We start from the raw sequence: 24,112 nt of genomic DNA, 5'->3' as shown, positions 1-24,112 counted from the left end.
CTATATTTTCAGCTGTTTAAATAAGGTTTTCATGTTATCAGACTTTTTAATTCCTCTTCCTTCAGCCGAAGGGAATATTCAAATCTTTGCGCTTTTTAAGACCTTAAAACCACTTTATAGCCTTGACTTTGACACTTTGTGGTTTTATTTGTATTTCTTATTCTCCCTCCTTCCTACTATTATTTATAATTGTTATGTGTTACTTGAAACTCTGGCACAACAATTTCCTTCGGGATAAATAAAGTTGTTCTTATTCTTATTATTCTTATTCTTATGTTTCATACAAGTGCCATACAAATTAAAATAAAAATAAAAAATGTACACAGTTCATCCCCAAAATTTACATTTCTCAAGCAGGAAGATACGCCTTTTCCGACCCCCATCACGACTTTGGTACCAAAGAGGTTTATTTAGAATTTAGGATAATAAAACTTTATTGATCTCCATTGGGGAAAATATACTGCTCAAAAAATATAAAGGGAACCCTTCGACAACACAATGTAACTCCAAGTCAATCACACTTCTGTCACTCAGAAAGCAACACAGATTCATTTTGACTTGTTTTAAGGACATTACATGGAGGTTGGATCAGCCTGTCATGTGTTTTTCCACTTTCATTTTGAATGTGACCCCAAATCCAGACCTTCATTGGTTCATACATTTGATTTCCATAGATCGTATTTGTGTGATTTTGTTGTCAGCACATTCAACTATGTAAAGAACACAATATTTAATATAGAATAGAAAAAATAGAAAGAATATTTCATTCATTCACATCTAGGATGTGTTCTTTTAGTGTTCCCTTTATTTTTCTGAGCAGTGTATAGAGGACTGAATGACCAACCCAATTTTATTACAGACTCACAAATCTCATCTTTTAATTTATTTATCTATTCTTTTTCGTTGTTAATTCCGACTTTAGTCGTGCAGATATTTTGCAGAATTGCAGTAAATGGATCTTCAAACCCAATGGTGCCTTGATGGATGGTTGCGCGCATGCGCACTGTCATGGGATTGAAATCGTGGCTCCGTTAGCATCCATAGCTAGCGGGCTGATTGGGGAAGACGGTGTGGAGAAAAGGCGTCCTGCGCACTGGAGACAGATATCGGCTACTTCAAATAACCCCAGCTAATCCTTAAGCTAACCATTATCCCTCCATGCTGCCCGGGAGAGGAAGATAACGCTAATAACCTTGCACTGCCTCCTCAATTAGCCAGCGTTCAAGTCAGACACCGGGAACTGCGTTATGTGTTAGGAGTCTTCCCTTTTTTGGGGGCTCAGTCAGTGTTTCTGCAAGTAAATATTCCAATCACAGTTGCAACATCGTCTACTTGTGAGAATGAGGTTGGCGAATAACAGACAATGTGCGGTGGAGGGAGATGGGAAGAAGATGGACCAAGCTCCTCCATTCAGAAACCCTTTTGTACACATCTTGAAATTTACCCCCCTGGAAAAAGCAAAGGTAATATAATGTGTTTGCATTCAAGCTGACCGCGGATATGCAGGTGTGGCGATGCATCGGATGGAAAAACGTGAAGTATTTCATGCAATGTTGTGCAGACGCTGTCATGACCATTCGTTAGCAGTTTATTTGTTTTTTTTTTCCTGATTGCATGTTTCCAGTCAGCTGAGGTTCAGTTAGCAAACCTGCTAACATTAGCTACATACATGTTGCTTTTTCTATACTGTCCTGTTGACGATGAGCTTTCCTCATGAGTTCCGCCCAAACATGTTGCTTTAAAAAAAACAAAAACGTGTCGTTTCAACACCTCAACGATTCCCCATATAGTGTGCGAAAAAAAGAGGATGAAAATGAACCTGTCTCACGTAAATCTTAATCTACTAAAATGAAATACAGTTGTTCGAGCATGGCCGCCCTCACGGGATGGGCCTAGCTTGTTGCGCTTAAACTGTTATTTTTGCTACTTTAATCCGGGATGTTTTCGAGACATGACATTTCAGATACCTGCCAGCACAGATTTATCTGCTATTTTCTTTTTCTTTTCTCCACCCGACCGAAGATGATGACGATTGTTGTGTTGTTGATGTTCTGGAGCGTCCCACTTCAAATTACAGCCAACACGTGTAGATGGAGGGGGTGGATGCAAGGATGAAGTGCGTTTATTTATTTATCCTTATCTTAAAACTTAACACCGTTTCCTCCGGCTGTTGGGTCGCACAAAGTCTTCGCCACGCCGCGCAATTATTACATGTTATTACCATCCTTGTTATCAAAAGTGATCTCAAGATCCAGGGTTCCCAGGCTCCATTGTCCCCTGGTTTGTAATTCAGCTGCATTTGTTTCTTTGTAATGGACAGCAGGACTGAGTATGTGACCAAAAAGTTTACATCTCCTTTGGTAGAATTGCTGAGGCTCAGATGGATGTATAGGATTAGTTTACTATTTGGATTTTGCAGATCTGAATAATCACTTGTAACTCCTGATACTGCTGAAATCTCAGCTGGGTTTAAGCGTGTAGCGTGCATATGGAGACAGCGTTCACCGTCTTTTTCATGTTGCATGCCACTTTATATCTTCGTAAATAGTTAGAGATGTGTGTTCTTCCTCTAAGACACAGGGGGAGGGGGGGCAGCGTGGATAAGTGCACTGACTGAATACTTTGCAGTGTCCTGAAACACGCTTCTCAGCAACTGCAGGTTTGCCCTTGATGCATATGCAACGCTTTGTAATATCCTGTTTATATATGCATCGCAAGACTGGAAGACACTGCAAAATGCAGATGACTGGCGATCGCAAGAGACAGTCAGTCATTGTTGTGTTTCTGGTGAATTCACCGTTATCCACATTTCAGTGCAGCTATAACATATATATTATATCACTGTGAATTTCAAATGCATTAAGAGCAAACATTTGTTCCTTAAAGAGGAGTTTTATTTCAGTATAATATGGGGCGAGCCCCATTGTGAACATTAGCACTGCTCTAACATGGTGATACACGTAAATATTGTTATCAGGAAGAATACCTGCAAGCAGGTGATTCACTCACGTCACTGTCCATCATTATCTTTTGAAAGAGAAGGATAATGGTTTGTTTATTGTATTAAAGTTTGTTTGCCCTCCACCCTGAGTGTTGCGAATAAACTCCCAGTGTTAATCTTATCAATTTTAGGTTGTATATCACTGATAGCTTGAATAGAGTTTTTTTTTTTTTTTTTATGTACTGTATGGATTCTAGGACCTACATATATGTCTGAGTTTTTAAGTTGTGCCAACATGATGATGTGCCACATCACCAATTTTTTTTCTTTTAGGACTATAAGCAGGAATTGTTAATTTAAATATACCCTTATGGGACTCACTGGCTGGATTCACTCCCCATGCAATTTTAAACTCATGCATGATGGAATGCCTTTCAGATTGTCGAGACCCATTTGTCATTAAAAAAAAAGTACTTTCATTTTTTTCCATGGGGGGGGGGGGGGAACTCATTTGCATTTTGACAAGCAGGTTAAGCGTTCAAAATATTTTCCACCGACAGATTTATTTATTGAAAACTTATTTGTTTATCATTGAATTTTTTTTTTTTTTTTACCTTGCATTATTGTGTTTTAATGAAGGGCAATAACAAAGCAACATTCTTTCTACTTCTCCTGGGCAATTAATCAACCGACCAGCCCACAGGCAAACAAATGAAGCCCACTTGTCACATTTCTAAGAGTTTTTGTGAAAGTGACATTCACAGGCCCGGCCTACCGTAGTCCTCACCAGAATGGACAGCTTGTTTATCGGCTCTTATCAAGAAAGGGCAACCTGCCCACCGGCTTTTTAAGTTCTTCTGAAGCAAGTACCGGTAACATAAAAAGATTTGTCCGTGGAGCAGTGAGATCATCCAGTCTTGGTTCTTTTCAATTTGAAATCCACCTTTGCTTTTTGATGTCAGCCACCAAGCCTGCTGTAAAACTATTAAATAGATCAGAGAGTCAGACAAGGCCTTGGTGCAGACGTGACAGCAGGATGAAGACACTTACTCGTGCTTGCGATCGAGATAAATATTGACCCAAGATAAGTGCTATTAACAGTCCCGGGTACTTGCTTTTACATTAAGGTGACAATGCGTGTGAATGGACTGTACCCTCTGAGAGGGACTGACATGGTTCAAAAAGATTTACCGTAATTTACGGACGATAAGCCGCGATTTTTTTTCACTTAAACAACCATGTGGCTAATATATGGATTTTTTGGGGGTGCTAACGACCTTCACGCCGCTAAAGCATTTATCCATGTCCCATTGGACCGATGAAATGGCCGGGAAATTTTGAGTCCGTTCAAGTCTGACACTGTAGAAGACAAATTTGACGGTTTTAGTGCGCTGGAGGAAGCCCAAGATAGCGATGGGCTAGCAGGTGCGGCTTATATTCAGGTGCGCTCAATAGTCTGGAAATTACGGCAGTATGACTATGCTGGGAGCTGGATTTAATAACATTTTTCAATTATTTTTTTTTGTGTGCCATTTTTCCTTATTATTGTATTCTTTCCCATTTAGAGTTTTCTGAAATGGTTTTTCTTTTTTGTACTATCTTAGCAAATATAAATGTAGAACTGCAATACATAAACATTTAAATTCAATAATATTAAAGCACCGACGTCAGGTTTAAAAAGAAAGCCACTGTTCTTATAATTGATCTTATCATTAAGTTATAATTGTGGCTAATCATGTCGAAAGACATCACAAGGAGAAAACAGCTCCGTAAAATAACGGGAACACTGAAATATCACATCCTAGATCTGAATGAATGAAATATTCTTATGAAATACTGTATTCGTTACATAGTTGAATGTGCTGACAAAAAGAAAAATCACACAAAGATAATCAATGGAAATCAAATGTATGAACCCATGGAGGTCTGGATTTGGTGTCACACTCAAAATGAGTGGAAAAACACACTTCAGGCCGATCCAATGTTGGTGTAATGTTCTTAAAACAAGTCAAAATGAATCTGTGTTGCTTCCTTTGTGACAGAAGTGTGATTGACTTGAAGTAACATTGTGTTGTTTTAAGTGTTCCTTTTTAATTATTTTTCAGCATTATAAATGTATAGGGCAAATTGCAAAAAGTCATATCACATCCGATCATTTCACCGCTGCCTGCTGACCAGCTCTGAGACGCGCTTGTTATTGGTGTGAACCTGATACCCGCTGCACTGCTTGAAAGATCGGCCCTCCTGTTGTGGATGGAATGCTGGGATCAGGGGTGCTCACTTTGAGCTCACTGGTCCAGTTGCAAGTTACTAGTTTGGATCAAAATCCGGGTTTCAAGTACTTCTCTTCACTTTATTTTTCACTTGCAATTATGGCACCGATGTATAAAAGTGAGGGTAATTTTGGTTTAAAACCTTTGAAAGTGTTGAAATGGCTAAACATGTACCAGAAAAAGTTACACCACTTCCTTTTTGCTGCACAAAAAAGAACATTCTTCAGAGAAGTCCGTGAGGTTTCGCTTGCGGCTCATGTAAATTGAGATAAAAGATAAGTGCACAGCAACACATCAGATGTTGCTTCAGTCCTGTTCGTGTGTCTCCGTGTGAATAATCATGACTGAATAATCATCGTAATTGTCAATAATCATTATCGTTCATAATCATATCGCAATAATCATTGTCTTTCCTACCTGAGGCTATCAGACTTTTTAATTCCTCTTCCTTCAGCCGAAGGGAATCTTCAAATCTTTGTACTTAAGACCTTAAAACATTTGATAGCCTTAACCTTGACAATTTATATTTTATTGTATTTCTTATTCTCCCTCCTTCCTACTATTATCTATTATTGTAATGTTTTTGCATGAAACTCTGGCACGACAATTTCCTTCGAGATAAATAAAGTTGTTCTTATCTTATCTTAACCTCACACGACATTAACTGGAGATGAATGTCCGGACTTGGATTCGTTCCTCTAACCTCTTCCCCCCCCTCTCTGTCTTTTGCAGATAGCATTCATGACAGTCACACTATTCCCCATCCGTCTTCTGATAGCCGCATTCATGATGCTGCTAGCTTGGCCTTTCGCCTTCCTGGCCTCAGTAGGGCGTTCCGAGACCACCGTTGAGCCCCAGTGCCTATGGAGGAGGTGGGTAGCCTGCTGTGTGCAATGCTTGTTTTTAGGTAGGATTGTCGCCGCGATTATTTCAGGTATTCCTTCTAAGAGTTGACTCACTGGAATTATTTGCAAGTCAGATCGCTGAGGAAGCTGCATTGGAAAACACACGCGTCACAATTTTCCAATCTTTTACCAGTCAACGGGTCACACACTTAGTGTGGCCTCTCCTGGAAAGGTGCACGTTTGTTGTCGCCCGGTTCGCGTGCCTGTACTGGAATAAGCAAGGCACTGTTTGGAAATAGGTCGATCGGACGTTTTAAACCAACAGTTGTATTGCATGCAATATAGAAGTGATTTACTGTGTGCATTATAGGGGATGAAATAAATCCTGTTATCTGGCTATAGACTGTCTTTGATAGAATACTAAAGGGGGGAACCAAAGAGCAGTTTTCTCAATTGAGCATATTCATCAAAAGACATACATAAACACTGATTTTGTCTGTCAAACCACAGTAACTTGAGCATCACTTCAGCCTGATTGGCTATTTTGTCTTTTGGGGTCCCAGGTTGATTTGGCAAGGCTTTACTCTTTGTATCCTCCCCTCTTTTCCCTCTAACTGAATCTTTCTCACCTCCAGCTTCACCACTCGCCTCCCCTGTCTGTGTAACATAACATGTTACACAGACAGGTATAAATGTATCTTTAGATGATTCTTTCTAAATGTTGGACCGCACAACCTTTGCCAATATTACAAAATGCTAACACAAACGTCGAACACAAAGTTACATTTTATGAATTGTTCTTCATTATTCTTCTCTTGGCTGACCTCAAGAATAGTTTCCTGTAGGGGAAGTAAACTCTGAGAATTCCTTACGTGCACTTTCTACCAATGCATATATTATATTTTGTGCATATATGTAAGTACATATGCAAATTTATTGTATATAGTTTCTACAAATGTACTGAAAGTTTGCCAACATTTGGGTGTAGGGGTTAAGTGATTTTAAAACGCATCAATAATAATGTGTTGGAGCAAGAAAAAGTCAAATTCTAATGGAGCAGCAGAAGCAGCAATAGTTCTATAGGAAGTGGTTGCATATTCGGGATTAGTGGTTGAATTAAACTGTAAACTGAAACCAAAAAAAATCTCCTCGCTGTAATTAAAACATAATGTGATACCAGCAGGAGTCAAAGCCATCAATAGATGCAAACACACAATACTTTTACACTCATTTTTTATGTTTACTAAGGAGTATATGAAGCTGTTCTTACGGCTTGATTGAAAAGTCAGTACTAATGCAGCCAGATGAAAGCTAGCAAGGACCCTATCGTCGCAAACAAATTGGGGGAAAAAAAAAATCAGTTAAAATTCAGCATTTAGGACTTTTTGCTTCGTGACCTCAATGAGTGTTTTAAAACCTTTGGTCACTTGAATGTAGTGTCCTCCCCAGCGCTGTGAAAACATTTATGATGTTTATTCTTGCTTGGACCCGGAGTGATCTGCTCAGTTGAGGGTGCACAAAATGCCGCGGGCCGTTCGGTTTGCGCTCCACTCTTATCGATTAGCAACAGCGACGCTCGCGTTTGGGTGACGCTCTCACCGCTGACGGAGCATGTTTGATGCCAGTCCCAGTCACCGACTGGCACGTACGCTTTTTTATCTGATCCACATCGTTTTCCATTGTGACAGAGATTAACTTTGCCGAAGACATTCGTATCCTAAAAAGCCATCAGTTACAGCCGTATTGGGTTTGGAATTCCTCCTCCTGAATTGGCTAATGAAGCAACATTGAAACTATGCGGTTATTAGTCTCATATTTAGTCATTGGTAACTGTTGAATGACAAACGAAGGCTGAAAGTCACGTCTAAATTTAAAGTGATGACAGGCAAATTAATACATGGCTGCCTGAGAGAGAATGAAATCCAGGCTGATAGAGTGCAGTGTGTTTTTTCTGTGTTTTTACCTCTGGCATCAAAAGTAAAAATGATCTGTTACATGAACGTCTGGAGTCAAGATTTCTCCGCATGGCAAAATAAGAAACAAATGGGTGCGATCCAACGGATTCCCACAGAACCGCAAATGCATCACAGTGGCGTCTTTTTCATCAGAGCGAGAGTTAAGACCGTGAGCAATTAACTAAAATAGTTGAAGAATTCTCTGAAAAAGGCTAAACTTTGAGCGCTTATTCAAGTTTTTGAAGTGACTGTGCACATAATATGGCCAGAGTGCTGAGTAGGTAGGATTAAGCTGGCAGCAAGAGGCCAAACTTTGCAGCCCAGGCTGATAATAAATGCTCCAGTTCAAGTTTAGTAACAAACATCACGTCCAAGAAGCGATTTGCCTCCTTGCTGGTTCTCGGACCTCCGTCTCTGTAAACGAAGGTCTCCCCAAGCCGGGTATTGTTTATGTTTGATGGGTTCAAATTCCGACGCTACTTCTCCCACGCTATCCATAAACAATGTTTCGAGCTTCTCGAAGCTCTTATTTGACGTCAAAATCGAGGCTTATTCCAGGAAAATTGCAAATTGGTGAGTTTCAACAACAAGCTGCCACTGTTCTGTAACACTCGCCATTTTCATCCTCGCATTTATCATGTGTTACACTGTACATTTAAATCAAAACACACATTCAACATAGATTGATGTTGGGAACTGTTACTAATGGTTTTTTGTTTAATTTTTTTTTTTTTTTTCCCCACGCCTGTTCTATAAAACAAAAAATTAATTGGGGGGGGTCATGTGCAGTTTAATGAAATGGAGTCCTCACACATGGATCATCTTGTTTTCAGACTGGTGGACATAATTCTGAAGATCATCATGCGGGTCATGTGGTTTGCGGGGGGTTTCCATTGGATGACTGTGAAGGGGCGAAGGGCATTGCCTGCTGAAGCACCCATCCTCACCCTGGCACCTCACTCTTCTTACTTTGACGCTATCCCAGTCACCATGACAATGGCCTCTATTGTCATGAAAGCCGAGAGCAAGGATATACCCCTGTGGGGAAGTGAGTAACAAACACACAGAAGTGATATGGCTGTTATTGTTATCTCTTCGACTGACTTGCATCGTGAAAAATATCATATTCGGTATCGTCTGATTTGAAAACGCTACCTTTTTAAGATAAAAAAAAGGTCACAAGAGTGTTAATGCATGGACATGGTGGACGTCGCACTGTATTCGGCAGCATGTGAATGCATAAAGTTCATTCTTTATTTTGGTCCTATAACATTTTAGAGCGCAGGTCTCGGGAGTTTTGGGGATATTGCCGTTTTAGTGATTTGCCTTGTAAGCGTCACGAAAGCTTGACTGGAAGTATTGATGAAACTGCGTGTCAGGAAATATAGCAACATAAACTACATTTTAGAAAATGCTTCAGAAGTAAGACATTTTTCATTTTCGTAATTGATATATCCATGAAACTATTCATGTCGTTATAGAACAAAAATCTATTGTTATTCTTATATCAATGGTACCACTCAGACCAGGGGAGAGAATTATTCACGATAAGACTTTACCTCACCATGTTTGATATTCTAATATTTAAGATTGTCGAAAACGGGTTCAGATTCCCAGCTAACTTTCTTCCAGTCGGAATCATGTTTTGATCAGAGATAGCACAGTACATGTATGACAGACTCAACCACCAGGTCCTGTCTTGTGGTCACAAGTGTTCTCTGGAATCTCCCTTCGTCCAGATGCGAGTGACTTCCTATAATAGCTGAGGGTGAGAAATAGGTCATCGGTGAACAAGGGGCATGGTTGAAAGAAAGACAAAGCTGTTCTTTGTAGAGCTCGGACAAAGATATTTTCGTCTCAAGATCTACGTATCACATTGAGTTTTTGTATATCTTGAGAAAATAATACCAGAAACCGAGCCAGTGCCGTGGATGCCAGCGGTTTTGGTCGCAAGCAGCTGTCCGTTAAGGGCAGGAGTGAATGTGCAGCAAATTGAAAAAGAATTGGAAAATTGTGAAAATCCAGTGGTCTCAGTTTCTCCATGCGGAAAGAGATAGAATAAATAAATAGGAACAGATTAGCAAGAATAAATAAATAAAGATAATAATGATAAAAGTCGAATAATGAAAAAAAAACAAACTTAGATGCTTTGCTTATGGAGATGGCGATATAGGAGCTACAAATAACTTGGTAAATATGTACAGGGAAACATATTTGACTATATTTGTGGCAGAAATGAAAAGTAAAACTGAAAGACTGACTCTGATCTTTTGCAATGGCACCGGTCTGTGATGGGAAGAATTATTCAGTTGATAAAAACACCGGTCAGCTTTGTAAATGAGTTAACAAAAAGAAAAATAATTCCAAAATGCAGGAATTATGCCGAGGAAAAAACAGCCAATTGGAAGTGCTGCAACCAAAAAGACCTAATTAGTTGCAACCCCGATTCAATTTAAGCAAGTCCAGGAAGTGGTACGAAGGGTAATAAGACATGATAAAAAGAAGCACTGGAGAAGATAATGCGTTTCAATTCAAAGCCTGACTCTGGTCGTTAAATTGTTGGCAGTGATAAAGAGGATGTCCAGGTTCAGGAGAAATAGAGCTATTTGGTGTTGTCCGCTGAAGAAGAGACCGCTGTAACAAATTGGAATACGCTAAGTAAATGGCAACCATTTACTTTTCGATGTATTCCTCCGAAAACAAAACGGGTGGAGAGTAGACAGAGACTATAAAAACATTAAGCACGTCGGGGAGGGAATGGCTGGAAATACTCCTGAGTTATATGTTTCTTCGGGGCACGGAGGAGCCACTTAGTAAAACAGGGGATTTCGCCTGGAAGTGAAGGAAGTCAAGGGGGCCGTTGTTGCATTCTGCAAAATTTGAGGGTGGAAATGCTATAAAGGGGAAATTATCATTCTCATCGGAAACCGGCGGCTGATTTTCCTCTAAATCCAACATGTATAATTTATTGGAAGAAATGCTAACTCGGGCATTAATGCACCATAAAAGTATGGTGGCTTCTGAGAGGAATACTGGGGAACCGGTGATTCATCTGGAGGATAAAATCAGAAACATAAACAAAGACTCAACGGCTGTGCTGTGGATGGAGGGGTTTTCGAATGAAATTGCATTTAACGGCATTTTAAGGGAATATGTTAAACGGAGTCACGTATTTCCCCCCCCCCATATCGGAACCCATTAAAGCTCACCAAAGGAGAACGACGAACTGTGCACAAATAGCAACGCGCCGTGCAGCTGAACTCCATTAGCGGCGAGCTTGCGGGGGGGGGGGGGGGGGGGCGAGAAGCTGTGATGTCATAATGGAGAAGCACGCTGAATGTGATCCCACTGGCTGCAGATCCTGCAAATTGTACACCGTGTAATTCACGGTCAAGCTGTTGTAAGACACATGTACACGGTGGTTTCCAGATTTATTTTAAACCTCCGGTGTGATGGATCCGCATGGTGAGGGAAACCCTCGGTAACATAATGTCACCCCTCGTCTCCTTTTAGTTTAGTGTACGCGTGGTTAGATTAGTGCAGTGGAGGGCACGGCTTAAATCATCTCTGACTCTGGAAGATATTTGGAACCTAATTGGCCGGGTGTGTTCATGTGAATATGATTCCCAGTGCGAAAAAATAAAACATGTTTGGACATGGACCGTCCGCTGTATGCCAAAAAAAAACCAAAACAAAATCCGATTAGATGTTTAGTGTCTCCTCCATGTGCACTAACAGGGTCATCCTCTCCTGCACCTTTGTAATCTAGTTGGACTTGTAAGTTTTGATTCAAGAAAGAACCGAGGCTTCAATGACTTGACAAGCAAGGGAAATCCACAATAAGCATTAAGACCCGATCAGCCACTGTGACGTGCGCAGTCTCTCTGAGAATACTCATTGCAGGCTTAATCCCTTCCCATCAGCTGACAGCTCACAGTTAGAATCAATTACTTCTTCCCGTGTCCTCGCTCAGCACTTGCCTCACCTTAGCTTACCCTAATTTTCCATTACTTGCTGTTCTATTACTCTTTTTTTTTTTTTTTTCTGGCTCGTCACACTTGGGTGGATCAGCCGTGCTTTGAAGGTTTGCACACCTTGAGGTCCTCTACGTTCTGCGCTCTCCAAATCATACCTTTGTTTCTTTCTTTACCTCCAGACCCTTTGTTTTCTCGCCTTGTATTGGCACAAGTGAAATTAAAAATAAATGCGATATGTCCACGTGCCGTTGTTTCAGGCGGCTGAAACGGAAGCTGTCTCGTAGGATTCGACATCTATACAACCGTCTAGAACGTATTAGATATCAGGTGGCTATTATATACCCTCCAGAACCAGAACATTCATGCTCTTTTTTTTTTCCTTTTTGTTTTTTCTGTTTTTTTTATTCTATTTGGATCTAAATTTTCCATTCAGGAAATAATAGCCGTGTCCACATTCAAGAGTTACTTTTAAAAACACGTCCTTTGAACGTCAGCTTTAGACAGACTTCATATGCAGGGGAAGCTGTATTAGACCTCAAATGCCATCACGTTTACTATCACTATCAAGTTATATTACCTTTGCCTGCCACACTTGAGACAACTTGACCTCACTCAGAAATCTGTTATATCTCAAGTCAGTGTGCATGATTTGCCAAAACAGGCCTGACTTGAACAGCTGCAGACCTCATGGGCACAAACGTACCTTCTCAAGTGTCTGCAGTAAATGTTATCCTGTTAGAAAAGGCCTTATAGATTAATTAAATTGTTTGTTTTTTTTTGTTCTTCCTGAACAGTTCCTTGATAATTGTTGATACATGTGATGTTGGAGCAGCTTCACTCAGTGTGTGTGTGTGTGGGTGATTTTTTACCCCCCCATGACTATCTATTTTGTTGTGTAGGCCTGGAATTTTAACACACGCAATGTAATTACAATCAGACATATTTGAAATCATAGAATTTAAACAAAGGCATGTTATTGTCTTGAGAAACCAGCAGAAAGAGATATTTAGGGGAAAATGTGTGCGAGCGGCTGAGTGATCTGACCCTGTATTTCGTGGATCGACAGCTCGATTCGATCATGTGATCGACAGCCTTCCTCGTCATCCCCTGATCGATGGACTCTGTCGGACGCCCATTTAATCCTTCGTCAAACGCTATTCCTGCCATGAATGAGCCGGATAGCCTTAACTCATCAGTCCTTCACAGGCCCTATAATTATTAACCGTGGAACGTCCGAGTAAAGCACATTGTGCAGCTTTATAGGATAGACGCGAACTTAAGTACTTAAAGAACATTATTTGGGTGGCGGTTGATGTAGAGAGGAGCTTGTCTCGGATTGGCCTGGCTGGCTTTTCTGAACTCTGGAGGCGAGATGTTTGTCCCGCCGATCGTATCTGTTCAAACAAGGCACGTCTTTTAATGTAATAGTGAATAGGGCCGAACGGGTTGTTTCAGGTATTTCCCATTATACAGTCAATCTCAGCGAATGAGAAGGAAAAGCTAATTAAAGCGTCTTGTTAATCCTCACGTTCTCCCCATTGTCCCGTTTCCTCCAGCTTTAATAAAGTACATCAGACCAGTGTTTGTGTCACGATCAGACCAGGACTCCAGAAAGAAGACGGTGGAGGAGATCAAACGCAGAGCCCACTCTGGAGGAGAATGGCCTCAGGTAAAAAGCCAAAAAAGGAGAATGCGGTTAAAACAGGAAGTAGTAACCGGCAGATCACTTAGTAGATTGTATGGCTCTCTACCTCACTCACCGCTATGCAATGTTTTTTTTCTCAATGGCTACAACCTACTTGAGACTCAAGATCGAATAAAAAAAGAATCTGTGTCATCATTACTCAGATGAATGTAGCAATATGGCCATACAGTTGGATATTCTGGTGTCATGTTTTGTTTGTTTTTTTTAAAGAGAAAGAGTTACAATAAGCTTTTGCAGTTTCAATGGTGCAAAATCAAAACAAACATATTGCATTAAATTGGAAATATTTATTTCCTTTCTTGACCATCCAGATAATGACTGTAACGTTTGATTTCCCCCAATTTTGATCAAATGTTTTGATACCTATTCAATAAGGGGTCCTGTCTACTGCCTTGCTGCATAAATCCTAGTTTTATTCTAATAGCTTCCATTATTGTGTTTTGTTTTGTTTTTTTTTTTTTTTGAACCATGTTGCAAATGTTATCATTATCTCCTCTGATTTCGGGAAGTTGTGTGAATTATTTCCTTTATTTCATGCAGATAATGATTTTTCCCGAGGGAACGTGCACCAACAGATCCTGCCTCATCACCTTCAAGCCAGGTAAAATGCCTTTATCATCATCATCACATTTCCTCTGATTCAGCGCAGGTCTTTTCCTTCTTTTTTTTTTTTTTGAATAAGTCACAGGAGCATCTCATCACTGTCATCTTTGTTATCTTTTCTACCCAAATTGTTTCTGTTTTGTTTTTGAAGAACAATTTTAACTTTGGTATCACTATTGGAATTTTAGGGGCCTTCATCCCTGCCGTACCAGTACAACCCGTGGTTATTCGCTACCCAAATAAACTGGTAAGTTCACTCGACGGATGTATCGGTCACAGCGAAGGTGAGGTTCACAGTTGGTGAGTCACTGTATTCTGCCACCGAGGCATTGCAAAAAGCGCCCTCTACCATGAGGCAGGAGAACTGCGTGCCTCACCTAGTGGCTCTTCGCAGCCGTTTTATGATCGCTCAGCACAAGAAACTAGTAACACACATGCAGTTCTTGACTAAAAAACTACTGTAGATTGGAAATGTAGTTCGTACAGCAAAAGCGCAAAACATTTTAATAGTAACTGTAGAGAGTCAGCAATATGGTGTCAGTGCAGAGCATGCCAGCAGTCAGCTGTCACTGCACAATCTACATTGAGGCTCAACAGCCTGCAGCCTCACCGCATGTCTCTTCTCAGGATTTGAACAGAAAATGTGAAAATCCTGCGATTTTTGAATAAAAGAAAATCTAAAAATTGAAAAATACCTTTATATTGCAAGTCACTGATAAATATAACCATTTAATTTTTTTTTTTTTCTTTTTACAATTCTTTCTTTCCAAGACAAGTGAGGCAAGGCCTCTCCTGCCTCCCCCGACTGCACGTCACTGATCGAGAATGTATTGCTTGCGATTATGTCAGCTTCGGTAGCGTTTAAATTACAATACAAGACCAGCGCCCGTGTATAATATGGCACGGCAAATTGTGTTTTTAATACATCAAAAGAAAACCGTTCACCGAAACCTTGGGTTTCTCTGCCTGTTGCTTTAGATTGGGTAACTGCAGGCCACAGATTTGAATTTCCAGCCGCAGTGCACCGTCGCTCTTTTGCCTTGACATGAATCGGCTGCCCGGTCTTGCGGCAGCCTGGCTGTTTGCGTGTTTGCTTTCTTTGGCTGGATCAGAAGGGACTCAGCACACATTGTGGTCGTTCATAAATGACTCTATCACAATCATGCAGTCCTGATTTTTGCAAGTCCCGGTGGTGAAATGAGTGTGAAATATGTTCCTCATAACACCATCAGTGACCCGGGAGGAAAGTGTGATTTTTGTCTAATGATTATTATCCTCTGTGAAGGACACCATCACGTGGACATGGCAAGGGCCCGGAGCGTAAGTTCATTTTTAAATCTAAAACCAAAAACATTTCCACATATACAGGCACGTACTTCAGCTTTGTAGCGAGGATTAAAAAGCATTTTTAGGCAATGATAGACCATCTATACAAATTCAGATATAAAGCTGAGCTTTCATTTTTTTTCCACAAAAGTCTTAATCAACATACACATTTTATTTCTTTTGGAAACAGGGAAAACACATTTTATTTTTGTCACCAGTGCTTTTTATCCACCGGGCCACTTGGTGCCGTGCAGATAACTGCCTTTTCTCAAACATCGCAGGCCTGGATGGGAATTTTTCCCCATAATTTCCAAGGGGAAAAAATGCAAAACAAATATCACTTTTAGTAATTTGACATTTTTTTGTGATAATTAGTTCCCCCCGGGATGTTTAGTGAGGTTCACGCAAAACTAAATGTCATAAACACGTCATTAAAATGGCCTATCTTTAGAAACTGGGCCATGATTTCCGGGCATAAACACAACTTTGTCCATAGGATTTTTCCACTGATTTGAGTGTTATAAGAAATATACGTCTCAACACAGCTAGAGAGAGAAATATCTTTAAAATTCTCATGAAAGATGACCCTCTTTGGTAATATCAAATCCCTTAAAAGATCCAAAATATAGTAAAAAATAGATATAAGATGTAATATAAAATAATATCATGTTTGACCATTTCAAAATATTATTTAATTGTGCCATAATTCATATTAAGTTGTGGAGAGTGCATTTATTAGGACAGTATTTGTTATTTTTCTTTCTTTTTCCTGCCAGGTTTGAAATCTTATGGCTGACTCTCTGCCAGCTGCACAATGAGTTTGTGATCGAGGTGGGTGTGACAGTACTTCCCCAACTGAATTCAATGGCTTTTAATCCTAATTATAATAATAACAGTTTCAATTTTCTTCACAGTGTTCTAGTTTATTAAACATATGCCACAAAAAGTCCCCGCTGATGAAGCCATCCTGTTCTTTTATTCTTTTATCTCAATCAAAGTTTCAAAACTTGACTATGCATTGGGGGGGGAATTTCGCCAAAAAAAATCCATAATTCAAAACAACAGTTATAAGAAATGGTAACTTGTTTTTCCCCTTTTGAATTAAAGCATGGCGTTACTTTGATCTCCCTGCAGTTCCTTCCCATCTACACACCTTCAGAGGAGGAGAAAAAGAACCCGGCTCTGTTTGCTGCCAATGTGAGACGCATCATGGCGAAGTAAGTTCAAATGTATGATTCATGAGGTATTTAGCAGTTAGTCGTTGGAATGCGTAATGGAACGGGGACTAAAACTACATTTATAAACATGTTTTTCATCGCAGTTGATTGCATTGACAACAAAACAGCTCCGCAACGTTTTGCTAGTTTGTAAAGTTTCTTTTCCCACCCCCCGTGCAACAATACTAGCTGTTACATGAGGGTGTGACTGTATTTACACTCGATATCTCGCTAAGAATCGGAATAGTTATTGATCCCCCAGGGGGAAATTGCTTTTCGTTGAAAGCGGCTCCTGCTACAGAGTCAAGCGGGGAAGAATCAAAATAGACCTCTATATAAAAATAAAGAATAATCATATTAAAGGAACAGTAAAGTTGGAAAGAAAGAAATGAAAAGGGATGTAAAAGATATATGTAATGCACGTATGTATTATGTTTAATTTTGTGCATAAGTGGTGGTTGTGCTCTCTGCGCTCAGAGCTCTGGGCGTTCCCATCACAGACTATTCATTTGAAGATTGCCAGCTGGCGATGGCAGAAGGCCAGTTGAGGCTGCCTGTCGACACCTGTCTGCTGGAGTTTGCCAAGCTAGTAAGGAGGCTGGGGTGAGTTCCTCCGACCGCCCGGTACGACGCGCCCTCGCGGAGGCCGAAGTAGCGGGTCAGAGGCGTATCGCTCCGCAGCCCAAGGAAACCCATTCAGTTTCCGGAAGAGGTTTTCATTTTTTTTTTTTTTTCCTTGCGAGCAGCAGCGTGTTCGGGGCCATCTCGGTGAAATACAACTTCCGGGGTCGTTCCATAAGCGTGAAAACACACCCTGCACGTCTATATTTTGTTTTTAACTTCATTCAAATTCTTATTCTTAATTAATTATCTTGGATAAGATGATAGATTACACTCATGTAGCCCCAATGGGACATTTGCATTGCAATCAACCTTTGTAGTTACAGTTAACAGTTAAGACAATTCATATTTCATTGTATTTCTTATTCTTCCTCCTTTCTACTATTATCTATTACTGTTGTGTTTTTCACTTGAAACTCTGGGACAACAATTTCCTTCGGGATTAATAAAGTTGTTCTCATCTCATCTCATTGGTGTCCAACACTTGATATTAAGAAGTATCAATATGATTGAACAGAAAGTAGACGGACGTGAATAAACGCGCACACACTAAATTGCAGGATCTTTTTATTTCAACACGTTCGGTTTGTCTCTTCCCTTCGTCCCCAGGCTAAAGCCGAAGAACATCGAAAAGGTTCTGCAGGAATACGGGAACAGATCCAGGAAGCTGGAGGGACAAAAGCTGTGCTTGGAGGGCTTTGCTCTGTTCCTGGACGTGCCCGTTTCAGACATGCTACGGGACATGTTTGCTCTCTTCGATGAGGTAAGAAGGAACATTCAAGCCGGGAAGCAGGAAATCAGAGTCTCGTGTTGACGATCGAGGGATGTATTTTATATGCTGTTGAAGGTTTCCTTCAATAAGTAACAATATCACAACAATAGCACTTTCAACTTGCAAAATACATATTTTATTGCCTGTTTATATATTGTTAGTTATTTTATTGCCTATCTGTATATTTTATATATATTGTCTATTTTATACAGTTTATACAGAACTGTGCAATATTTCATTTCATAACAACTACACTACAATTTTTCCTTTTATCATACTATTGTGCACTCCTTACCTCACTTGTTACTCAGACGCTTATAGTTTTTATCACTTGTTTACTAAGACACTTTATAGTTTCACTGAGACACTTTATAGTTTATAGTTCATATATTTTTATTTCAGATTCTGCCTTTTTCTTTTTATTATTTATTACTGTTATATTTTCTGTAACTCTGGCACAACAATTTCCTTCGGGATTAATAAAGTTGTTCTTATCTTATCTTATCTTATATTTGTATCGTCCAGGACTACAGATGGAAATAAGCTATGAGCTATAATCTGGTACAAACATCTCTGCCTCTGTGCTTAATGTATTTGTACACTGTCCTAATAAACTTCTAAACAAACAAACAAATAATTAAAAGCTGGCTTCTAGAATCATACTCGAGCAAACAAATATACAAATTTGATTCAGGTTTCCTGGTCCCGTTCACGCTCTTATCTTTATGCAGCATCTGGTTATTGCTCTGTTTTTTTTATTTTCCCAGAATGAAGAAAACTGCATGGATGTAAGAGAATACGTGATAGCCTTATCTGTCGTCTGCAGACCGGCCCAAACCCTGGAAACGATGAAATTGGGCTTCAAGGTATGTTCTGCTCTCCAGCAGGTCCGGTACAGCGTTTGCTAAAAATATCAGACCGTAGGTTGTCTTAGCTTTTCCCCTCATAAGTCGTCCTTGATTTTGTAATCGCGCTCAGATCTGCATCAGCCCGAATGTGCTTTTGGGGCTTATCGCCGCCGCTGATCTCTTGTGGTTGCGAGAAAATGAAACCGCTTAGTTTGAGCATTTTCCATGGTTTCTCTTGAACCGCGCTTCACAATTCTTTAAAAATTGTGTGCTCGCTCACACTGCGGCGCTCATGAAACCCATCGAGGACAGATGTATTATTTATTATAGCACGCTTTATTCCAGTTGATCAGACAGCCCAGCCTGAATGCAGCTGTCAAAGAGGGGACGCCTATATCTCTTTGGCTCTTTCTCAGATGTTCGAGGCGGAGGAAGACGGAGCCGTCACAGAGTTGGAGTTGGCTGTCATACTGAAGACCGCTTTGGGAGTAACGCACCTCAGCGTCTCCCAGCTGTTCACCGCCATCGACACCGGAGACACGGGGAAGATCACATTCGGTAAGACTTTAAAAGCCATTTCCAACAACGTACCGATCGATATTTTGGAGACGTTCGGACGTTCCGCGCCTTTGACGCCGGCGCCCTCTTGTGGGGATTTCGCAGAGCAATTCCGGAGCTTCGCGGAGCAGCACGTCGACTTCGCGGAGCTGTACCTGCACACGGAAAATGCCAGCCTGAACAGCTGCCCCTGCCACGGACGCCCGTCCAAGACGGGCCCGTTTCCCTCGCCGCCGCCGCCGCCGCGTGGCGCCGCCCGCAACAAAACGGCCAACGGGATCTGCCCCGACTTCACCCCCAACGACCGCGACCACAAAGCGGACGCACTCCGGAAGAAACACAACTGAAATGATGGATTTTTTTTTTTTTTTTTTTTTTTTTTCGGGGTGGGAAGACGAACGCCTCTCCTGGTGAGAGTGTGTGTGTGTCAGCAGCAGTTTGTAGTCGGTCACGTGTAAGGGACTTCAGTTCAGTAACTACACCTTCAAAAAAACGAGAAGTTTAACTTAACTTTTTACTAGTGTGGTTTCCATAACATTTCTGTTGTTATTTTTAGCCAGGATTATTTGGTTTTATATATATATATACATATATATATATATATATATATATATATATATTTTTTTTTTTACGTAGCAAGGATTGTCAAAATGCCAACATTGGCTGTTACTGATACGTCGCTAATACTTGAAGGGCAAGCACTTACTTAAGCTCCAGGGGCAACAGATATTATTTTCTACAGTGCATGTTTTAGTGAGAGGGATATAAGAAGAAAAACCAGCCCTGATCATGAAAGGAATTTTTTTTTTTCTTTTTTTTTTTTTTACTGAAAACAGTATTGATTCTCTTTTTATTTTTTTCTCTTTCCTCCATTCGTACTTGTCTCTTCGTAAATGGTAGCTGCCTTTGGGATTTTAAGCTCCGAGTGAATGGGCTCTTAACAATTTTTTTTTTTTTTTCCAGCCAGTGTTTAGGTTAATTTATGTAACGTCTGAAGGCCTGAGGGCACCAGTGACAATTGTTACGACGACCTCAAAGCATTTTCGCTGCAGGAGCCACATTGGAGGTGAACTCAGGTCTCTGTGAGTTGATGGGCGTAATCGCTATGAGCCTACACATATATATGTATATCTATATCTATAGATATACATATATATATAGATATATATCTATATATATATACAAAACTATATGTTTGATTTAGCTCAGGGTTCAGTGACAAAAATGAGGTTTTAACTAATATGATGTCATCATTTTTGACACGCTCTGGATTATGTGCATGTTTTATTCCTTGCAATATCAGTACCTTTCTGCCCAGTCATTCTTAATTCAAGTGTCTTTTGTTTAACCGTTGGAAAAACGTGGACCAAAAATGCATTTTTTTATTTTTATTTTTATTTTTTTAAACATCGCCTTTTCGATTGACCCAATCGTCTTTTTGTTGGTCATTGGTTTTTTTTGGCTTTAAGCTGGGATTTTTTCAAACTGCGACCATCAAAAGCACGTTCATCTTTGTGGCAGAGTCTGGTTTCCCCTCCGAAAGGTCAGGTCGTGAGACTTCTCCTTTCCGCCTTACACTGCCACGTAAACTCACCGCTCCTCGTCTATGTACCTCCAATTGGCAAATTATGCAAGATAAGTTAAAGCACGTCTGAGAGAATTGACAAGATAGGCTGTAATTCTTTGCAAAGCTGCTGATTCGGCCTCTGGACGACCCTCGTCATATTTCCAGATGCAGAGACAAAAAAAAGAAAACCTCACTTTTGCTTTTCATGTTGACCCTAAAACAAAAGGGAAGTCTTTACCTCTCCGGTGTTGATCGAATTGACCACATTCAATTTTAAAGGGTGTCTTCACTGGGAGTTCCTGGATTCGTGTTACATTTCACAAAGTGTGTGACAATTCATAACGGGACGACGTTTAAAGGAAAATGTCTTTACTTCTTCACGCCTCCCATCAGAAAGAGGACCACGCTCTCGTGTATTTAATAACCCCTCTCCGGCTTTCGGTGAAGCAATATTTATATTTCACATCTCCTAAGCCTTCTCAAATTTATGCTTACAAAGAGTTCTGATACGGATTTTGAATATTCCAAATGCGGGACATTTTGTGAATTTTCAAGATACGTATACAATTTTTTTTATTTTTATTTTCACTGCCATGACAAAAGATCTGTGATCTTCTCTCCTCTGCAGATTGTATTGATGGTGGTTTAAGAAATGAGCCACTTTTTTTTTTCCCCCCCTGCTGTTTTTTTTTTTTTTTGTTAGTTTTTTTTTTTATTATACTGCAATTGTTCAGTGTTGTATTCCTCCAGCAGTGTGTAAAGCTCATTGTTATTTCTATTATTGCTGAGTCGACTGCATAGAAACAAAATGCAGATTTCAAACGGAAAACCGATAGCCTTGAATCTATATCATTTTTATGCTAAAAAAAAAAAAGAAAAAAAAAAGAGAATGTATTGACAATCTTGTCACAATCAGAAGCTACACAAAGCGCTGATCTCCAATGGACATTTTCCTAGAAAACTTTTTTTTTTTTTTTTTTTTTTTAAATCATGTTCCCTGTTTGAGCCCCCCCCTCCCAACCCCACCCATGTTTTACATGCAAGACGTGCTGGTTGAGTGCGAGTGTGTGTGTGTGTGTGTGAGTGTGTTTTTGTGTGTGTGTGTGTTATCAGGCCCTGAGGTGACGGCGTCTCGCACTGCATGACGGGCCGCATCGCACAAACACTCCCGACTGTATGCACATGACAGCATCTAATGTTGAATCACAATGCTTTTAGCGGCCGCCCCCCTTCTCCCGTTGCTTTGTCCTATTTGGTCTGTATCTTGTGCTTGCACTTTAGATTATTTTCTCCATATGTCAAAGAAATATCATCGCTGTCAAGCATGTCGAGTTAGTTTCTCGTTCTGTAGCTCCGTTTGGTTCACATGAATACTTCTTTTATTCATATATATATTCGCGACAATGTTAGGAGCACAGAGGAAGCTGGGAAAGAAACTGGAGAAAGAACCTTCACCCCGCATTTTTTTGTACTGTTAGTTTTTAGATTATTTTTGCTTCCTCTTTAAAATAAGCAGCATGGAAACGGCAACTTCTAAAGAGAATGAATCAAGCAATGAGCCGGCGAGGAATAGAAAAACTGTCGTGGTGTGATTTTGGGAAGGAGCGCGCCATTGTAGAACTTGTGTGAAGGAAAGCTTAACCGTTTTTGTAAATATGTTAGGATGCGACTGACAGGATTGATGGCGCGGAATGAAATGGGAAGAGCTGTTCGGCCCCCTTTTAGGTTTTATTTCACATCCCCGTTTTTCGGAGGTCGGAAAAAAGAAATACCTGAATCACACGTACTTAATTCTATATTTCAATTTGAACCAGTGCATCGTATTTGGGGCTTATGAACTCTTTTATTTTCTTTATTCGACATTCCTCGGGGGGGGGTCGTGCTTTTTTTAACACTTGCCATCAGTCTGGGAAAATGTAAACTCTGCAGAGAGAAACTTGTATTTATGCTACTGCTGCCTGCTTAGCACAGTCGGTCCATCACTGAGCCCAAGAAGAGAGACTTGTGTACTCTTCACAGAGCGATAACGTCTCTCTGATGGCTCGTCGAGGACCAAGAAACTGTTTTGTCCGTAGCTTTACTCCCTGTCTTATTTTCTATACTCCACATGTTTTATTTTATTAATGCATTTTGATGATGAAGAGTCATTTTGGCAAGCTACTTTGAATTGTCTGTTCAGGACTCCGATGATATAACTTGTTGATGTGGCTCTTGGATTTAATTAAAAAAGAAATGGTAATACAAAGCTTTATCTTTGTGTGTGTGTGTGTGTGTGTGTGAGAGAGAGATTTTGCATGAATGGAAATTGTTCAGTTAAGAGTAAGTGCTGCAATAACATCACTTTCACGTTAAACCTTGCAAATGAGTTTTGTTTGTTTTTCTTGGCCTTCTGCTGGTTCAGTGCGCAGTGGCGCCCTCTAGTGGTGACATGTAGAACTGCAACCCCAGTTAAACTTTGAAATGGTCAGATCGCTTAGAATTAACTCTTGTTTCTCTTTTATTTCAAGCACATCGAATGTGGTGTTTGCAGAGCTTTGGTCGTTCAAGTCCGAGTCATCAATCTCCACTGGCTAAACATCGATATTTTTAAATGAAATATTTGATAAAGGATTATGAGCTCAATGAACTTGTTGAGTGGCATGTTGAGTTGGTCGGAAAGCTCTCTTCTATTAGGTTGTGTATTCTTCAATTGATTATGTGTTTTGGTTTTAGTTGAGGAATTTCCTCTGGAATTATTTCTTCAATCATTTCGTTTTTATTTTTATTTATTTTTTTGTCTTTTTATCTGATTATACACAGCTCCAAAAAATAAAGGAAACACTAAAGTAACACATCTTAGATCTGAATGAATAAAATATTCTTAGTAAATACTTGTTTTTTTTCATCTTTGAATGTGCCGACAAC

The 24,112-nt window shown here is 40.1% G+C and overlaps 1 protein-coding gene across 2 annotated transcripts; it reads left to right on the top strand.

The window, feature by feature from the left end:
• The first annotated feature begins 1,056 nt into the window (after positions 1-1,056).
• On the top strand, positions 1,057-23,453 carry LOC147229186 (lysophosphatidylcholine acyltransferase 1). Of its 2 annotated transcripts, XR_015106867.1 has the most exons (15): positions 1,057-1,463; positions 5,947-6,086; positions 8,848-9,062; positions 13,548-13,660; positions 14,237-14,297; positions 14,488-14,546; positions 15,585-15,619; positions 16,402-16,456; positions 16,760-16,842; positions 17,320-17,445; positions 18,073-18,226; positions 19,003-19,101; positions 19,500-19,641; positions 19,747-20,630; positions 20,718-23,453. XR_015106867.1 is itself a non-coding variant. In XM_086156031.1 (14 exons), the coding sequence occupies exons 1-14, from the start codon at positions 1,341-1,343 to the stop codon at positions 19,986-19,988; spliced, it is 1,647 nt and encodes a 548-aa protein (XP_086012157.1). In that variant the 5' UTR covers positions 1,057-1,340; the 3' UTR covers positions 19,989-23,453. The 2 variants fall into 2 exon arrangements, 1 of the variants encoding a protein (XP_086012157.1); XM_086156031.1 differs by having other exon boundaries at positions 19,747-23,453.
• The last annotated feature ends 659 nt before the right edge of the window (positions 23,454-24,112 follow it).

This window comes from Fistularia commersonii, chromosome 11 (assembly GCF_037954325.1).
Source record: "Fistularia commersonii isolate RoL2024-O1a breed Wild chromosome 11, RoL_Fcom_v1.0, whole genome shotgun sequence".
NCBI classification, from domain to species: Eukaryota; Metazoa; Chordata; class Actinopteri; order Syngnathiformes; family Fistulariidae; genus Fistularia; species Fistularia commersonii.
Note: the sequence above shows the minus strand (reverse complement) of the source record. Positions and strands in the feature narration are given on the sequence as shown.

Coding starts and splice junctions, on each gene's coding strand:
- LOC147229186 (XM_086156031.1), top strand. CDS start 1,341: ATGAGGTTGGCGAATAACAGACAATGTGCGGTGGAGGGAGATGGGAAG. Junction 15,620..16,401: donor ACATGGCAAGGGCCCGGAGC/GTAAGTTCATTT, acceptor TTTTCCTGCCAG/GTTTGAAATCTTATGGCTGA. Junction 16,457..16,759: donor ACAATGAGTTTGTGATCGAG/GTGGGTGTGACA, acceptor ATCTCCCTGCAG/TTCCTTCCCATCTACACACC.